Source organism: Lepidochelys olivacea, assembly GCF_965140295.1.
Source record: "Lepidochelys olivacea isolate rLepOli2 genome assembly, chromosome: 8".
NCBI lineage: Eukaryota > Metazoa > Chordata > Testudines > Cheloniidae > Lepidochelys > Lepidochelys olivacea.
Genome location: NC_140418.1, coordinates 64,423,041 through 64,440,461, shown reverse-complemented (window position 1 = coordinate 64,440,461; position 17,421 = coordinate 64,423,041). Strand labels below are relative to the sequence as shown.

The 17,421-nt window shown below is 37.6% G+C and overlaps 1 protein-coding gene across 2 annotated transcripts in view; it reads left to right on the top strand.

The window, feature by feature from the left end:
• The window catches only part of DENND1B (DENN domain containing 1B), a 237,433-nt gene that overhangs the window by 125,109 nt on the left and 94,903 nt on the right, over positions 1-17,421 (top strand). Inside the window, exons 8-10 of one of the 2 annotated variants that reach the window (XM_084637445.1) lie at positions 5,084-5,143; positions 6,993-7,046; positions 11,168-11,278. In XM_084637445.1, coding sequence (XP_084493571.1) covers positions 5,084-5,143; positions 6,993-7,046; positions 11,168-11,278 — 225 coding nt within the window. The remainder of the gene's footprint in view (positions 1-5,083; positions 5,144-6,992; positions 7,047-11,167; positions 11,279-17,421) is intronic. The other variant, XM_084637446.1, reaches the window with a different exon arrangement.

The window sequence follows — 17,421 nt, the reverse complement described above, 5'->3', positions numbered from 1 at the left end:
TCCTGCTGTGGATCAAGATCCGCTCCATGGCCTCTGAACACCTGAGTAGGGAAGGGTATGTCATATGTCAGTCTGAGCTTGGCTTTTCTACTGCCTGCCTGCAGTTGCACCTTTTCCCATTTGTGCTTGATCATGCCAGGGTGGAGTGTGGAAAAGGGTAGGGAGGGTTTTACTGAACTGTGTAAAGATTTCTGCAGGTCCAGACCAATGAACTTGCACACATGTAAGCTGATGTGGGAATGTGTCCTAAAATTGTAGAGGATTATGGCTCCCACAGGAACAGCAAACTGTTGTACTCATCACTTACTGCTATCATACTGGATTTGCTTTTCAAAGAGTACAACTCCCTTAGATAGGGTGACCAGATATCCTGATTTTATAGGGACAGTCACGATATTTGGGGCTTTGTCTTATATAGGTGCCTATTACACCCCACCCCATCCGATTTTTGACACTTGCACCTTTCATAATTAATATTTTTTCTGGGTGAAATGGTATTTTTGAATGGCATGCTAAAATATATACTGGCTGGGTAGAAAAATAAAGAAGCATGCCAAATGTGGGCAAGTTAATGTTAATATGAGAACCAAAATTTTTGCAGTTCTTGACCTTTTTTGTCTTTTGAATTTTTAATATTAATGAAGCATTAGGTTGTAAGTTTTTTGCATATAATATATAGTATTTCCGATTTGTGTTTAGAATTGTTTGGGGTAATATTTTCAATTGACTCAAAATGTGAACTGTCCTTAAAATGATTGGAATCTGGTTGCTGACTGCATCTGGATTAACAGTATTGGGGTCTTCCTTGATTTACATCCAACATCCAATCTTGATTTAAAAATTATCAGTGATGGACAGTCTACCATGACTCTTGGTATGTTGTTCCAGTGGTTAATTACTCTCACAGTTAAAAATTTTCACCTTACTTCCAGTCTGAATTTGTTTAGCTTTGGCTTCCAGCAATTGGGTTGTGTTATATCTTTCTCTGCTAGATTGTATATCCCATTATTAAATATTTGTTCCTTATGTAAATACTTGTAGACTGTAATAAAATCACCACATAACCTTCTCTTTGTTAAGCTAACTAGATTGAGCTCCTTGAGTCTACCCCATAAGGCATGTTTTCTAATCCTTTAATCATTCTTAAAAAGAAAAGGAGTACTTGTGGCACCTTAGAGACTAACAAATTTATTTGAGCATAAGCTTTTGTGAGCTACAGCTCACTTAATCATTCTTGTGGCTCCTCTCTGAACCCTGTCCAATTTATCTACATCCTTCTTAATTGTGGACACCAGAACTGGACACAGTGTTCCAGCAATAGTCACACCAGTGCCAAATACGGAGGTAAAATAACCTCTCTACTCCTACATGAGTTTCCCCTGTTTGTGCATCCAATGATTATATTAGCCCTTTTGGCCACACTGGCAGCTCATGTTCAGCTGATTATTGACCATGCCCCCAATCTTTTTCAAAGTCATTGCTTCCCAGGGTGGAGTCCCCTGTCTTGTAAGTGTGGCCTACATTCTTAGGTCCTAGATGTATACATTTACATTTAGTGATATTAAAATGCATATTGTTTGCTTGCTTGCTGACAAAGTGATCCAGATTGCTCTATGGTATTGACCTATCCTCTTCTTTATTTACCACTCCCCCAAATTTTGTGTCATCTGCAAACTTTATCAGTGACGATTTTATGCATTCTTCCAGATTATTAATAAAAACATTAAAGAGCATAGGGTCAAGAACTGATCCTGTGGGTCCTAGAAACACCTCCATTTGATAATGATTTAGTCTTTTCAGTTACATTTGTGACCTATCAGTAGCCAGCTCTTAATCCATTTCATGTGTGCCATGTTAATTTTATATCTGTATAATTTTTCATCAAAATGTCATGTGATACCCAGTCAAGCGCCTTACAGAAGTCTAAATATATTACATCAACCAAACTTGTAATATCATCCAAAAAAAATCAAGTTACTTTGACACTATCTTTTTTCCCATATAACCATGTTGATTTGCATTAATTCCAGTACCAATTCATTCTGTATTAATTGAGACCCATATTGGCTGATCCATTATTTTGCCCAGGATTGATGTCATCCTGTTTACCCTTTTTAAAAATTGGCACAACATTAGCTTTCTTCTAGTCTTCTGGACCTTTCCCAGTGTTCCAAGATTTATTGAAAATAAACTAACGGTCCAGTGAGCTCCTGAGCCAGCTCTTTTAAAACTCTTGGATGGAAGGTATTTGGACCTGCTGATTTAGAACTATCTAACTTTAGTGGCTGCTTTTTAACATTCTTCTGAGATATTAGTGGAGTGGAAAGAGAGTTGTTGTATGATATGACTGCATAATCTGTTTTTTCCCAAGTACCAAAATAGAAATATGTATTGAATACTTAAGCCTCTTCTGTATTATTATTGATATTTCAACTATTTCCATCTACTAATGAACTGGTTCTGTTATTAGGATTCTTTTTCTTCCTGTTGTACTTGAAAAAGTTGTCCTTTACTCTATTGACCATAGATTTCACCTTGCTCCCTTTGCTTCCCTTATCAGTTTTCTACAGTTCCTATTTTATGATTTATATTAATCTTCTAAAAGGACATCCAGTCTTGATTTAGAGTCACTGAGAGATAGAGAATCTACCACTTAGTATTTGTGCCAATGGTTAATCAACCTTACTGTTGAAAATTTGTGCCAAATTTCTAATTTGAATTTGTCTGGCTTGAGCTTCCAGCTGTTGGTTCTTGTTATATCTTTCTCTGATAGATTGAAGTAATTTAGTACCTAGTATTTCTGCCCATACTGTAATCAAGTTACCTCTCACTCTTCTTCCTGCCCCTAAACTAAAGAGATTGAGCTCTTTGTCTTTCATTTTATCCAGCCCTCAAATAATTTTTATGGCTCTCAAATGTTTCAACATCGTCAAAATATTTCAAATTATTTTAAAGAGAACAACCAAGTGGAATATATTTTTTTGTAGTATTGTATTGCAAAAGTATTGCAATTTACATTCTTCCTATTTAAAATTTCTACTGTAGTCACAATTGGATATAGCAAACTTCTTCATTGCCTCTCTTACCTCTTGAGAATTGCTACTGTTCTCCTTTACAGTTGTTGCATTTCATCTTAGAGAGATTGCCAGTGTTAAAATATGTTCCATGATACTTTAAAGGGGATGGGGCTTTGTCTGGCCAGCAGCAAGAAAGGGATCATGGCTTCTCCTATGGGTTCCCCTCTCCTTTGGGTTAAGAGGATGGAGGGAAGAGGTGGGATTAGCTAAACTGTGGGCTGACTGGAAGGGAAGCTGTTCCTTTGGCCATCATCCCCTGCGTGTCTGGGGGAAGGAGAGAGTACTGTGCTAAACAATTTTTGCTTTGGAATCCATTTAGATGAAAGGTACTTATATAAATGCAGACCCAATGCCAAGTGTTGGGCTGCAAATAAAGACAGGAAGTGGTGTGGAACCAAATTTTAGGACCTTTAACAAATAAACATATGGACTAAATCAGTCAAACTGTGTGAGAAGTTCTTGCTGAACTTGATCTAGAGCCATGTGCCCTAGTAACTGGCACTGTTGCAGGACTCCAGAAACTGTTTTAGTCTGCAGCCTGGCTTAAATTTTTATGTCTGTTTGTTATGTCCCTTTCTCCCATATTGTAAGTGGCAAGGTCTTAAACTGTGGATGCTAATAGATTTAAAGTTAAGTTATAGTCTGAAAAATGACTATAAAAATGGCACTATGGAATTCCCTGTTGACTGTCCCTGAGTGGGTCTAGATCAAATTTCTTGGTGCAGAAGTAAAAAGATGCTGACAGTTGGAAAAAACTCCACAAACTCATCCTGGGATGTGGAAGCCAAACTGTGGTCTTTCCGTCTCGCACATCAGCACTAGTTAAAAAAAAAAAAAAAGATTCTTCAGATGGCACTTACCATATCAAAGCATTCTGTTGATATGTGAGCCATACTGGAATCCAGGTCACACACTCTCAGACTCTGTTTACAACGCCCTTCAGCCGTACTGCTGAGGTGTCAGCTGCAGAGCTCACTAAAACACGGCATGCAAACTGCTCCACATGGATGCTACTGGTGCAAACTAAAAAGTACCTAGTTTGTGTTAACATCCTGTTTTGGAAGCACTACATTACTGTGAAGTAAACATCTTTTAGTTTGCACCGGCAGCATCTACACAAGGCAGCTAGCACGTCACGCTTCGTGAGCTCTGCAGTTCACACTCTGTTTGTCACTGTGGTGCCGTGTAGACAAGCCCTTTGATGTTTTGGCCCTGTGTAGCTAACAGGAATAAAAAGTAATAATGGTTCACTTTTGTCAGAAATGTTAGCCAGTTGTGGTCTGAATATACACGGGTAACAAATCTGATGAGTGAGTTACCCGTCTGATTATTACCACACTTCAAGCCTGTCCATTCCCCTGATTACATGTACATTGGAGTGTGTGAGTCATAAAGCTGCACCTCTAGATAGAGCTTTATTCGGGGGGTGGTAGAAAGTTATGGACTCTTACTGATACCTATACTTCAACTGCACTGAGATGCTTTTATATCACAGTGTGACTGCTTTGATGCTAAGGAGGTGAAATCAGAACTGTCCAACCAAGGAAATTTGTTTCAATATATGGAACCCAGGCATGGGTGATGTCATCATTAATTGTTAAAAAACTAAAGTCTAACTCCTAGGTAGATATAGCACACAACATAATGAGATTTTCTACTCCATCAACCAACAAAAATACAAAAACCCCCAATCTTTAACTTTGCTTAATCACCCTGCAGATACATTTTATGCCCTGCCATTTTATTCATGGCTATTATGCATTCTCTGTTGATCTGTTATATTATTCTAGCTAATTATATTCAACAAATGAGTCTTGCATTGTTATGTAGAAGGTCAGAACCTGAAATTCTACTGATTAAGTCATTCAGCATTTTCATTCTTCTAAAAAGATTATCGCATATGAAATCTTTGCCCCAGTTCCATTTATAGTTAAAATGTTATGAATCAGATGTAATTTTTTGGTTTAAAAAACAAAATGTTCGATTTTTCTCTCATGTTGCATAAGAATCAAGAGATGTTTTTTGCAAGTGAGCAAGTTCTGAAAAATCAGCCGTACCTAGTATCGGTGAGTTTAAAAGAACTGGCTACCTAAATCCTACCGATGAAAGAAATAATTACTTGCCAGATGATGTCTCTGTTGATTTCAGGATGTTCATATATGGTCTTTTGGAAAATGATTATTCTGTGGTTTTCTAGTCTTAAAAACCCAATCTTTATTAATATATTTCTGTTTATACTAACCTTATTTTAAAACTGCAGTATGTGTGAATTATAATCCGACTACAAAAGCAAAACACAATTTAAAATGGAATAAATATCCTACATTTAATCTCACTGCCACTTTTTAAATAGTAGAAGCATGACAGTGGCCAGTACTGGTTAATTTCATACCTATTACAAGATCTTGTGTGTCTCCCTAAGAGACCTCATAATACGTTGCAGTACTTGGAGTATAAATTATTTCCACTGGAAATACAGTAAAACCTCAGAGTTACCAACACCTCAGGAATGGAGGTTGTTCATAACTCTGAACAAAACGGTATGGTGGTTCTTTCAAAGGTTTACAACTGAACATTGGCTCAATACAGCTTTGAAACTTTACTATGCTGAAGAAAAAATGCTGTTTTTAACCATCTTAATTTAAATGAAACAAGCACAGAAACCGTTTACTTACCTTGTCAAATCTATTTTTTTAAACTTTCCCTTTATTTTTTTTAGTAGTGTACATTTAACACTATACTGTACGGTATTTGCTTTTTTTTTTTTTTTTTTTTTTTGTCTCTGCTGCCTGATTTTGTACTCCCGGTTCCAAATGAGGTGTGTGGTTGACTGGTCAGTACATAACTCTGGTGTCCATAACTCTGAGGTTCTGCTGTAGCAAATCATGGCTCTGGTGTCTGGCAGTAGTGGGTGATGGCTTCCCATAGCACATCTCTGCTGTTCTGATCATTGAACTGATTATTTCTCTGTTAAAATTATGAACAGTTAGAAAATCATTGATTGTTTCACTTCTAAGTTACTACTGAATAATATTCTGTGGCCTTAAATACTGTGTGTGCGTGTGGCAGTGAGGGAGGAGAAAAGAATTCAATGTTTGGTATAAACAGAAAACAGAGGACTTTTTCATTGATCTGGGTGTATTCTTGGTCTTAGCAATTGGAAAAATAATTTTCTTTGTCTTTCATAAATATATTAATGCACATCTGTACCTTGGTTTATTTATTATGCACAGGGCACAGTGTTCATGTAATGCATTGTTTTTTGTATAGCTAGTGTTTGGACTTTTTAGCTCATGTGAAATAAACTAATTATTGTTAAGGGGAAAATGTTCTTTAAGTCCATCAATCTGGTGCAGTAAGATCTTCCTACATGCATATAGTAAATAGCAATAATAAATTACATTAGCTATACTAAAATTTTTATATACTTTTATATACTTCATCATGTTCTAGTTAATCTTTTTAAAGTTTGATGAGAGATACATTTGATTTTTATATTGGTGGTTCAAATATCTATATCTAGGTATAGATATAAATCTATAGATCGATATAAACAGAGGCAGTTATTTTAAATTGTAGAGTACATGCTCACTAAGAAAATGGGATAAATAAAGTTTTTTCTCCTACAAGATTTAGGCTAGGACACTAATGATATGTTAAACTAATTGAACCAAATTCATTCCTTGTCTAAGTATTGAAGTCACTGGATTAATGTAAATTAGTGAATTACATCTGTACTGAGTTTAATCTGGTCTGTATTTAAATCCTGACTCATGCTTAACCTTTAAATATATAAAGTTGTAGAAGGTTGTTTTGGTCTGCTTTATTTTATCTCTCACACACACTCTCTCTCTCTCTCTTAGTCTCTTTCCACACAAAATATTAATTTTGTTTTCCCTCCACCCCATTGATTAGCATTCGTACTTCATTACTCCTGATGTAACTGGATTGCCAACAATCCCAGAAAGTGTAAGTATGTTTGTTTGTTTTTAAATATCTAACCAGCAGTGTTAACCTTATTCGATGGGTGTGGCTGAATTCAATTAGTAATTATGGTCTATAGCTGGGCCTACAAAGTTAGAGCCATATACTGCTTTCCACAGCAGATCTCATACTGGTGTCAATCGGAGGTTTTTACAAAGAATGAGGGGAGAATACAGCCTTTGTCTAATTACAGAATCTTTAGTTAGTGAAAGAACTACTGCACTGAGCATCATCCAGTGATAAAAAATTATACAAGGTATTTTTATGGCTACCATTTCTGTACATTGTTTGATCATTTGCACATTCAGTTACTCAATTTGTGTGTGCATTTATGGTAATTATGTATAGAAATCATGCCTGCCACTTATGCACCTGAGTTATTTGAATATCTGGCCCCCCAGAATTGCATATTTAAGTTCCAGAATTAACATCCCATTGAGATGAATGGAAGCAATTTATTTTTCTGAGTGCTGTTGTTGCAAGCTACCTAACACACACGGGTTCACATTTGGAAGGTCATCTTGACAGCTCTAATGGTTAAAAGATTTTTCTTAGTTTAAATGAAGGTTTGCATTATACAGAATTCAAATATGTGATGGAGGCCAGATAAATACATTAAGCAGGCTGCAAATGTAGTGTCTGTGATCTTCAAGTGTGTGCTTGACTACATGTTTAATAGCTAGCCATTGAAAGCGTAGCTTATTTAAATAGCCCACCTTCTTTAAATCTTGCATTTAAATGTGGGATCAAGGGCATTCATGCTATAGCTGGCCATTTGCTACAGTTTTGAAATTATATCATCTTCCCCTCCTGCCCAGAAAATTAAGTCTGCATGGTGGCATGAAGAAATTATGTGATGCACATAGCAGAATATTGATTCACTGAAGTATTCAGATCTGTGCCTGTGGTTGATAGATGCTGTGGTTGTTGTGAAAGTGATGCGGTATACTTTTATACAGTTCACAGGAAGGAAAGGAAATGGAAGTAGAGGTGCCTGTCTCTACCATCTCTTTCCCACTGATTCCATTTGTAACTGTGTGTCCCATCCTTTCAGTCTGAGAAGAAGTAATAAGATGCTGTGATTTTACATGGGGAGTAAATAGATGGGGGCAAACCGTAGTAAATTAATAATAAACTGTAGTCCACTAATTCTTTGCTGTGAAGCTTAAAATATTGCAATGAACACTTACTTTTAAAATATAAATAAATCTGACATTTTTAGCAAAAATAAATAAATCTACATAGCAATGTAGAGTGCTTTACTGAAGTGAAGAGCTAGATGTACCTTTTGACTTTTCTGCAGCTTTAGCAACACAGAACCGCGATATAAATAAGATGCTATGCGTCCTTCGTAATTTAGAATCAATCCAGTTGTTATGGCACACATCTCTCAGATGGGATATTAACATGCTGTTCAAAGAGCCACGGTTCCTTTCTCCACACAACAATTTGGGTCCTAGCAGCCCCTACCTTCATCTCGTTCATCAGCTCTGAGCCCTGATGCCCCAGGGCCAGGGATTACTTTGTAGGCCTTCTCCTGGCATTTATGCAGTATGCCCCAATTTATGTGAAATTGGGCCCTACACAGTTGCATCCACATGCTTTGAAAATGTCAAGGCTTCACCTTGCAATTTTTACTCACTCTCCTTTCTCTACCCCATGCCCCAAAGTACAATCACAAGGGAGAAGGTGACCATTCTTACCCAAGCAAAATGTAAACAAATATTTATTTATTTAAGGTTTATTTGTAGTATTAGCCCAGTTCTGGTGAACAGGAATTTCCCCTCTCTCTTTCCAGCCCGGTGCAGTCTGGAAGTAATCTTGTTCCTGCTACCCCTTAGAGGAGGTGATTGTGTTTGGCATCTTTGTCATATGAAGGGAGGTAATGGCAGAGGGACTCAGCATCTTCTCTAAACGCCCCAGGATATTGAGGGCACAGGACCTGTGGGCCAACCAGTAGAGCTGAGAGTAACATTAATCATCATGCCCCTGCTCTTTTTGGCATTGTGAGAACCTGGCAGGGTAGCACACTCTGATGTCATAGCTAGACCAAGGGACAAATTCTACAGGTGTGGAATTGCAGGAAACCTGGAGTAGGGGGGAAGGTTTGACCATACAATTGGTTGGTGGTGATGGAATGTGAGATGGACTTTAGGAAGAAACTCTACCTGCACTCTGAGCCCCCTGGCTGGCCAGTGATAGCTGCTTTCCTGTTCAGTTTAGGACCTATGAAATTAAGACTCATCATCCCTGACCATGCAATCTGAGACTCCCCCTCTCCCTCCGTAATTAGTGAACCATGAGGTCAGACGCTGGGCCACACTATCCGTAGAGGCTGGAGAAACCTAACTGACAGCTGTGAGTCCCATTTGGGTTCCTTGTCCCCACCAAACATGGCGTACCCTAAACCGTGGGATTCAGCCCATTATGGAGTAAATGGTTACCCTGTATAGGTACTGCCAATGGGCAGCTGTCTAGTCAGATCCATTCTACCATTTCACATTAATAAAAATACTAGTAGCTGAAAGCCCGTGCTGTTACAAAGGTGTAATACATAAAGTCATGCATATAAAAGCTGAAAATTTCTGAGAACGTCAACAGTGACAGACCACAAATCCCAGGTAGTGGTGGTGTGTGTGATTGTGTTGATTTTCATTTGGTGGGGGTGGGGTTGTGCTGGAGATTTGTGTTGTTTCGTGCAGCTGGCAGATCAGAAGTGTGTACTACAGTGAGGGGTTATATATATTTGTAGTTACTGTATGTGCTGGTTCTGTTGTTGTGTGCGTTATTCTACAGAACAATGGCATCTGGGTCAAATAATCCACCATCTGTGTAGTCTCCTTCAGACAACCAAAGATATTGTTGTGTGCATATTAGCTGTAGAGTAAGGCTGATGATTGGTTGAGTTACCACTGATATCACAATGGTCTAGGACAGAGGTTCTCAAACTTTTGTACTGGTGACCCCTTTCACATAGCAAGCCTCCGAGTGCAACCCTCCCCCCCCCTTATAAATTAAAAACACTTCTTAATCTATTTAACACTATTATAAATGTTGGAGGCAAAGCGGGGTTTGGGGTGGAGGTTGATAGCTCCCGACCCCCCATGTAATAACCTCATGACCGCCTGAGGTGTCCCGACACCCAGTTTGAGAACCCCTGGTCTAGGAATCTTGGCATAGTATACGTACATGCCTTACCAGCTGGATGCCACATGGGAATAATTTGTCAAGTCAAAATGGCTGAGAACTTAAAAATTTGACAATAACAGACCAAGAATCCCAGTGATGAATGAACCTGGTGATATTCTGAACAAGAAGTGCCCTTAGCAACACTGGTAGCTGTTCCCAGTGCTTCACACCGACTCAACAGACATTTTAGGCTTCAGAGTGACATATAGAGTGACATATCTGGAATCTTCTTATACGGATTAAACTTCTTGGTTTATGCATTAATGAGGAGGAATTTACTAACGAGACAAAGTGAGTGAGGTTATCTCTTTTACTGGGCCAACTTCTGTTGGTGAGAGAGACAAGCTTTCAAGCGTACAGAAATTGGTCTAATAAAAGATATTACCTCCCCCACCTTTTCTCTCTAATATCCTGGGACCAAGATGGCTACAACAACACTGCATACAACGAGGAATTTACTAGTTAAATTTATTAGGGTTGGTATTAAGTCTTTGTGAATGCTTTTGTATATATTTTACAAAGTAATGCATTTTAAAAAATTGTAATGTATAGTCACCTAGGGCCCATGATGCATTCATACTAAAAACCCAAAATATAAATAAAAATGAATAGCTGTTTTAAACAGAACTAGCACATATTATTCCAAAGTTTCCATGTTTCCAAATTTATTGAAAATACAAAGTTCCCCTCCACCTAGAAGGATAATTAAACATACAAAATGAAGAGATGATCTTAAAGTTAATTTTACTTTGTGTTTAAAATGGCAAGGAATTGTATGAATGCAGATATTTAATGAACAGACACGTTTCTCTGGCAGGATTGATTTTCATTTGTATTGTAAGAAATTTTATAAATAATGTAAAAATGTTCCAATCAATTACTGTTGTTAATATATGTTAACATTTTTATTTAAACAGAGAAATCTTACTGAATATTTTGTTGCTGTGGATGTGAACAACATGATGCAACTTTATGCCAGTATGTTGCATGAGAGACGAATCATTATTACCTCTAGCAAACTAAGCACTGTAAGTACTTCACACATCTCCTTTTAAGTAGAATATATTGAGCACTTCATAAAAAGACCTACAGACCTCTGCAGATTTAGATATGTTCCATGTGTACTTGTAAGACAATATCTACATACTTTTTTGATATATGGTTTTAATCTGGCTCTTGAAGTACCAAAGTCTGATTTATATAAGACCTACTCAGATACATTAAGTCAGGTTAATTATTTTTTCTTATCAGGAGATGAGAGTTCTTTAACTCTCCAGAGTTCATTTCTGTGCCTGCTCCCTATAAAGAATTCTTAAGGGCTATTATAAGATCTTTATTATTCACTTGTGGCTTATTCCATTGGAGCTACTTGAAGGAAATCAAGGGGCCATGATAATAGCTGCTATCCTAACCAGGTAATAGGTAGATTCATCTTTGTTGCAGAGTAGTGGTTTGGGGTATATACTGTAATAGCTCTGATTTGGAACAGCTCTTGTGGCTGATAATAATTTACAACTCAAAATAGCATTTTTATTACAGGTTTTAGGGTACTGCCCACATTGAACTGTTTTTCCTTATGTCAATGGGAAAATGAAAGAATGTCTATATTTGGTTACAAAAACATATCTAAATATTCAGATATTCTTTTGTTTTAAACTTTGAGATTTTCTTATAGTTTGATGCAAGCTTGAGAGGTTAACTCAGGTTGCAAGTGACTATAATTTTACAAACCAATTTGTGTCATAGTATATATTTGTCATTTAGTAGCTTTAATCTTTTGTTAAAACTCAATCACAGAAAATCCTTTTATTTCTTTTAAGTAGTGCTGTATAAAGCCTTTTGTCTGACACATTTTCCATAGTAGTAATTCAACATTACTAACTTTACTGAAGAGTAAACGAACAGTTTTGTTTGGGAGTAGGATTTAGATGCAATTTTAAAAACACAATTTGGAGCAACTTTTCAGAGGGATATAGATGTACTATTATGTTTCTAAAAACAAATTTCTATATTATGTAATATTTTTTGAGAACTCAGAGAATATATGGTATATAAAGAGTAATTTAAATTCCATTGAGCCAAAAATGTTGTGTGGGAAAAACCCTGTGTTGCCAAAGGATGCTAGTAAGTAGCAGCAGTTCCTACAATTAAAAAAGAAAAAGAAAACATCACAAGTCCCCAAATATACAATTTGTGTGGCTGCTGCATTGTGCAGAGTCCCACATGACTTTAGTGGGTCTTAATGCAAGCACATCAGTTCGCATGCCACAAGGTGCAGGAGCAGAGCCAAGCTAAATAACCCATAAATAGTTTGATCTTGAATGAGTGATGTGCAGCTTTTAGAAAGCAGTTGATGATGTAAGTACTGTAAGCTTGCAAAAAAAGATTCTTCTATTTAAATCCCAGTGCCTTTGACTTTTAAAAGCTAGATCTTCTCCGTTAAATTCAGACTAGGCTAGAATCACCCATTTCACGCATACAGTCCAATAGTTATTTCAGTTTATCTAAAATGCATCCATCAAGAGTAGTGCATGTACAAAACTTATCAATAAAAGATAAGCAATAAACAGTTTAAACTGATGTTCAAATGCAGAAGTCCTCCCAGCCTCCCCTACCCTAAACCAACATTTCACATCATCAGCTTCCCATCACTTCACGCATCCTTCCTCCCTGAAAAAGCCTAGGAGAATAGACGAGCATCACACCATGAACAACAAATTTGGACTTTGTCAAACTGTGAGGGAAGAGAATTCTAAAATGATGGCTCCTTCACAGAAAACATCTTGATCCTCACCTTCTAGGCTGGCCAAACTCTGACCTATATTCTGAAGTCCAGAGGGGTTGGGCAATAGGTAGCATTAAGCCATCTTTGCAACTCACCAATCCAGCTGCATGCTTGGTCCCTGATAAGAGATATAATAGCCATAAGGGTCCAGTAAATAGCCCCAGTGCTGCTGTAGGAGAAGAGATGTGTAGGATGTGTGGTGTTCCTTATGCCCCTATAAGAATCCTGTATTAGTCAGTTAAGCCAGGTTTAAGTCTGCTTTGTCCTGGAAAGCTTAATGGGATGTATAATCGGACCTGTTTTTGCTTCTAGCTCCCTCCCGTTTAAGACCAGGGCTGTTAGCCTTAGTATCTCAGTTGATCTCAACGGCATAGTAAGACACTGTGACCAAGGAACCTCTTAGTGCCAACTGGCAAGGGGCACGTAGGAGCTACAGGAATCTCCTGAGTTTGATATGAACATTCTAGTTCACCAAAGAATGTCATGTGAGGTCTCAAATAAAAGCCAGTGTCACGTGCATCATCAGTATCATTGTGAAATGCATGTGCAAATGTTGTGCAAGAAATGTATGTGTATATATACAGAAAATATGTTCTTAATGTCTGTGTCTAGGAACTGGTCAGCAGCAGAGGTGAGAAACAGATTCTCTGTCAGACAACAGATGTATTTCCATCTATCTTTTTACATGTAAATTGAGTATGGTCTTGTTCACAATGGGTCTCCTATCACCAGTCTGAACTGAATGCAAATGAAGGATTGTGAGCACTTCAGAAAGAAACTAACTGAGGTAGAGGGGGAGAGAACCTTATCTTGAGGTGCTCTTCAAAGGTTTGCTGTATTATATTTGGGGGGCAAAGAAAACACCCCTGTCGTCCTTCACTGAGAAACTAAATGTGCAATGAGTTTGCTTCATGACAAAGGGGTCTCAGCCAGAATTGGTTGAAAACACTGTAGGGAACTTTGGGTGAAATAAACTTCTTTAGACAGTAGGTTAACCTGTTACTTTGAATTTAGTTTCTAGAAAATGAATCATGATTTTGTTTTATATGTAATCATTTGTTTCTAATATTTTTACTCTCTATCACTTGGATCTCCGTTTTCTTATAATAAACTTATTCTTGTTTTCATTATAAATGTATTTAAGTGCTTTGGTACTAAGTGATGATTCTGAGTTGAAACTTGCATGCTGGTGTACTATTCCTTGGGGAACTTGCAGGCCTGATAATTTTGTGAGTGTTTAGTGGATGAACCCTCAGGGATTGGTGTATGCCCGTTGCTACCTGTACAGGGAGAACAAGGCCTGTGGGGGTCTGGAAGGGCTGGGCAGCTGTATTCTGAACTATCTGAAGTTTCTGATCAGTTTTAAGATGCAGCCCCATAAAAATTGCGTTGCAATAATCCACTAGTGAAGTGACATAGATACTATGGTGGAATCTTCACCAGAAAGAAAATGTTGCAATCTCTCAACCAACTATAGGTGAAAAGATATTCATGTCCAGATAGTAATTGAGACCATCCCAAAACAGCTTAAGATACAATAAAATCCACAAGGTGTCAACCCGAATAACAGATCGCAGACAAATTCCCATGAATGATGGAGCTGATATCACTTCCTCAGTTTCTTCTGGTTATTTTTCCCAACCTACCAACAATATCAGAGTCTTAACTGGATTAAATTTTAGTCAGCTAGCCCATTTCCAAGGCATAGTACTGGCAAAGACAATGTTCCCTCTAAATTTTCTTTGTATTGAGTGGGCTATAAACTCCATTGAGTGTTACATTTTTGTCTTTGGGCAAGCTTACAATTTATTATTAAGGACAAAAAAAAAAAAAGAGAGAGAGAGAGAGAAATCCCTCACAGAACTATGTGAGAGTATACAAAATGGATGGCAATTGCTTTTTAGAAAGATTACATTCTAGTGTATAAGTGAGTATTTCAGGACTGTTTAAAGTATGGATTATGTAAATATGTAGTTAAGGACTTGAAAACATGTGTACTACGATAGGGTATCATGTATATGTGTGTCCAGGAAGTTTTAAAGACATGTATTATTGTGGAGTAGTGTGCCAATAGTTGGACATTCAGTTGGAATGCTTGAGACCTTCTTTCACATCTAGTAGCAATGACACCCATGATTAAGTTATGAGCTGTTGCTAATAATAATTTTGTTCAGGATTCTTAAATTTAATCATTAAACTTAGGATCATAGATGAAACTAAAAATACCACATTTGGCATTTGTTGGTACTCTGGATAACTGTACTCACAAACAAAATTGATTTTTGCCATCTTCAAGCAGTAATTAATAATAATACAAGAAAGGAAAACAGTCTCATAACTGATATTTGAAAATTGGCTACTGTAATTGTTACCTAAGATATTTTAGGAACATCTGTGTCACGTTCAGGAGCCTCAGCCCTCGAGAGAGCCATCTTACCATCTCCTCCTAGGAGCCCCTATCTCCCCCAACCCAACTCCTTATCCCTCCCTGTTGCGCTGAGAAGTGGGTGCTGAGATGCCCTGTCCTGCCAAGGGGGGGGGGGGTAAGCCCATCTGCTACCTACATCCTATTTCTGCAAGTGCTGCTCATTGGGGGTAACTTTTCTTTCTTGCTGTCCCTCGCTGTCCTGGGATTTTCCCCTCTGCCACTCTCAGGCAGCACATCTCCCTCTTTCTTAACCGTGGCTCCTACCCTGTCCCTGATTTTACCTATCTGCCTCTCTCTTTTCTCTGCTTGCACCTGTTTGACTCCCCTGCACATACAATCTGACTTCCCTACATAAATTCAGGCCATCCCTCCCTTCCAATTTGCTCTCTCTGCACTCTGGTATCCCCCATTAATATCAGGGAGCCAATTTTAGTTCTGAGTGAGGGAAGAGTCAGCAGTGGCTTCAGCAGATGTTACTGAGCATGCTCAGATTGCCCAACCAGGATCAATAACAGCAAAGTAGCAAATCATGGCAGGGAGCAGTTTGTGCCGCTACACCACCTGTGCTTCCAGCAATGTGATATATGGTGGATACAAAACAGTTGCTTGGCTGTGCATATGTGCAGTTTCCAGGGAATGTTGGGCAAAGGACTTGGTAAATTGGTCAACTGCACTAGTGAGGTCTGATAAAATAGAGATGTAGAGTTGAGGGTCACTGACATAAGACTTCAGTACACATTGCCTCCCCATCTCCCATAACAGCCTCTCGTACAAATTGAACAGGACTGCTGGTAGAATTACTTACTGCTGTACTTTACTGTTTTTTTTTTATATATATATAATCACTCTTCTAAATTATTCTATCAAAACTATTTTCAATAGTTAAGAATGATTAAATTTGCTTTTTGGTATGATTAATACATTGCTTCATTAAAATGATTGACTGCTGGATTTAAATATGCATGTGTCTTAATAAAAATATTCCAAATAAACAAACAGTCTCTATTTGAGTGATGTGTATGCTAGATTTAGTTCTCTTGGCTATTGCATGTATAAAATAGTATTTTGTTGACTGTGCTGAAAAGGTATCCTTTTGATATTTCTAAATTAAAGTTTGATTCTTAAGCAAATTTATCTTTCAAAGGTAGTGATATCAGATGCATTTTATTGTTAAGGGAGTTGTCCCTTATTTTGGGGGTTAACTTAATACCAAGTGTTTATGACAGTTCATGAAGACTGGGTTGTGATGTCACTTTCGAGTTATCAGCTCTGTTTCGGTTCACTATCTCAGGGCAGTAGGGACGGATAACAAAAGGCATAATTCAAGGCTTCGCTCAATCTCTCCTTACCCTTCTTTTGTGGGGGATGCAAAATTACTTGAATATATCTGTAAAAAAATTCTTTTAAGTCTAGGACTTCTCTGCTATAAATTTGATGTGTTTGTTGTATTCAAGATAAAGGACTGGCCCTGACATGAAAGCAAGAGAAAAATACGATATTGCATTTATAAAGAAGGTTTACTTTGAGGGAGGGAGTATACAGAAGAGAAGGTTGAATCATTAAGTTATCAATTAGCCTTTTTAATTGGTGATTGTACCACTTGCATTTTTAATCTAATTTGTTCAAATAGGTTTAATGCAGTGAGACGCTTGCATTTCATTCCCAACCAAGCAGGCTTCTGTTTTGTATGCATCTTTTCATAATTGCAACTCTGTTTAATCTTTTGCATGTTTCTATAAACTGATTTGCAAGGGTTATTCCTCTATTTTTAAAAACTCCCTCTGCTTGAATTTTAATAGCAATCTGCATGGTGAGCACAAAAAGGTGTAGGTGGAAACTTCCCTGTACTCAATTCTATTATAGCTTCATGGTCATTATTTGCCCTAGCTGTTGACTCTTTTACTGGTACAGCTTTCCAGCTCCCTTTAATAATATGGTTGTTATCAACCTTGCAGCTT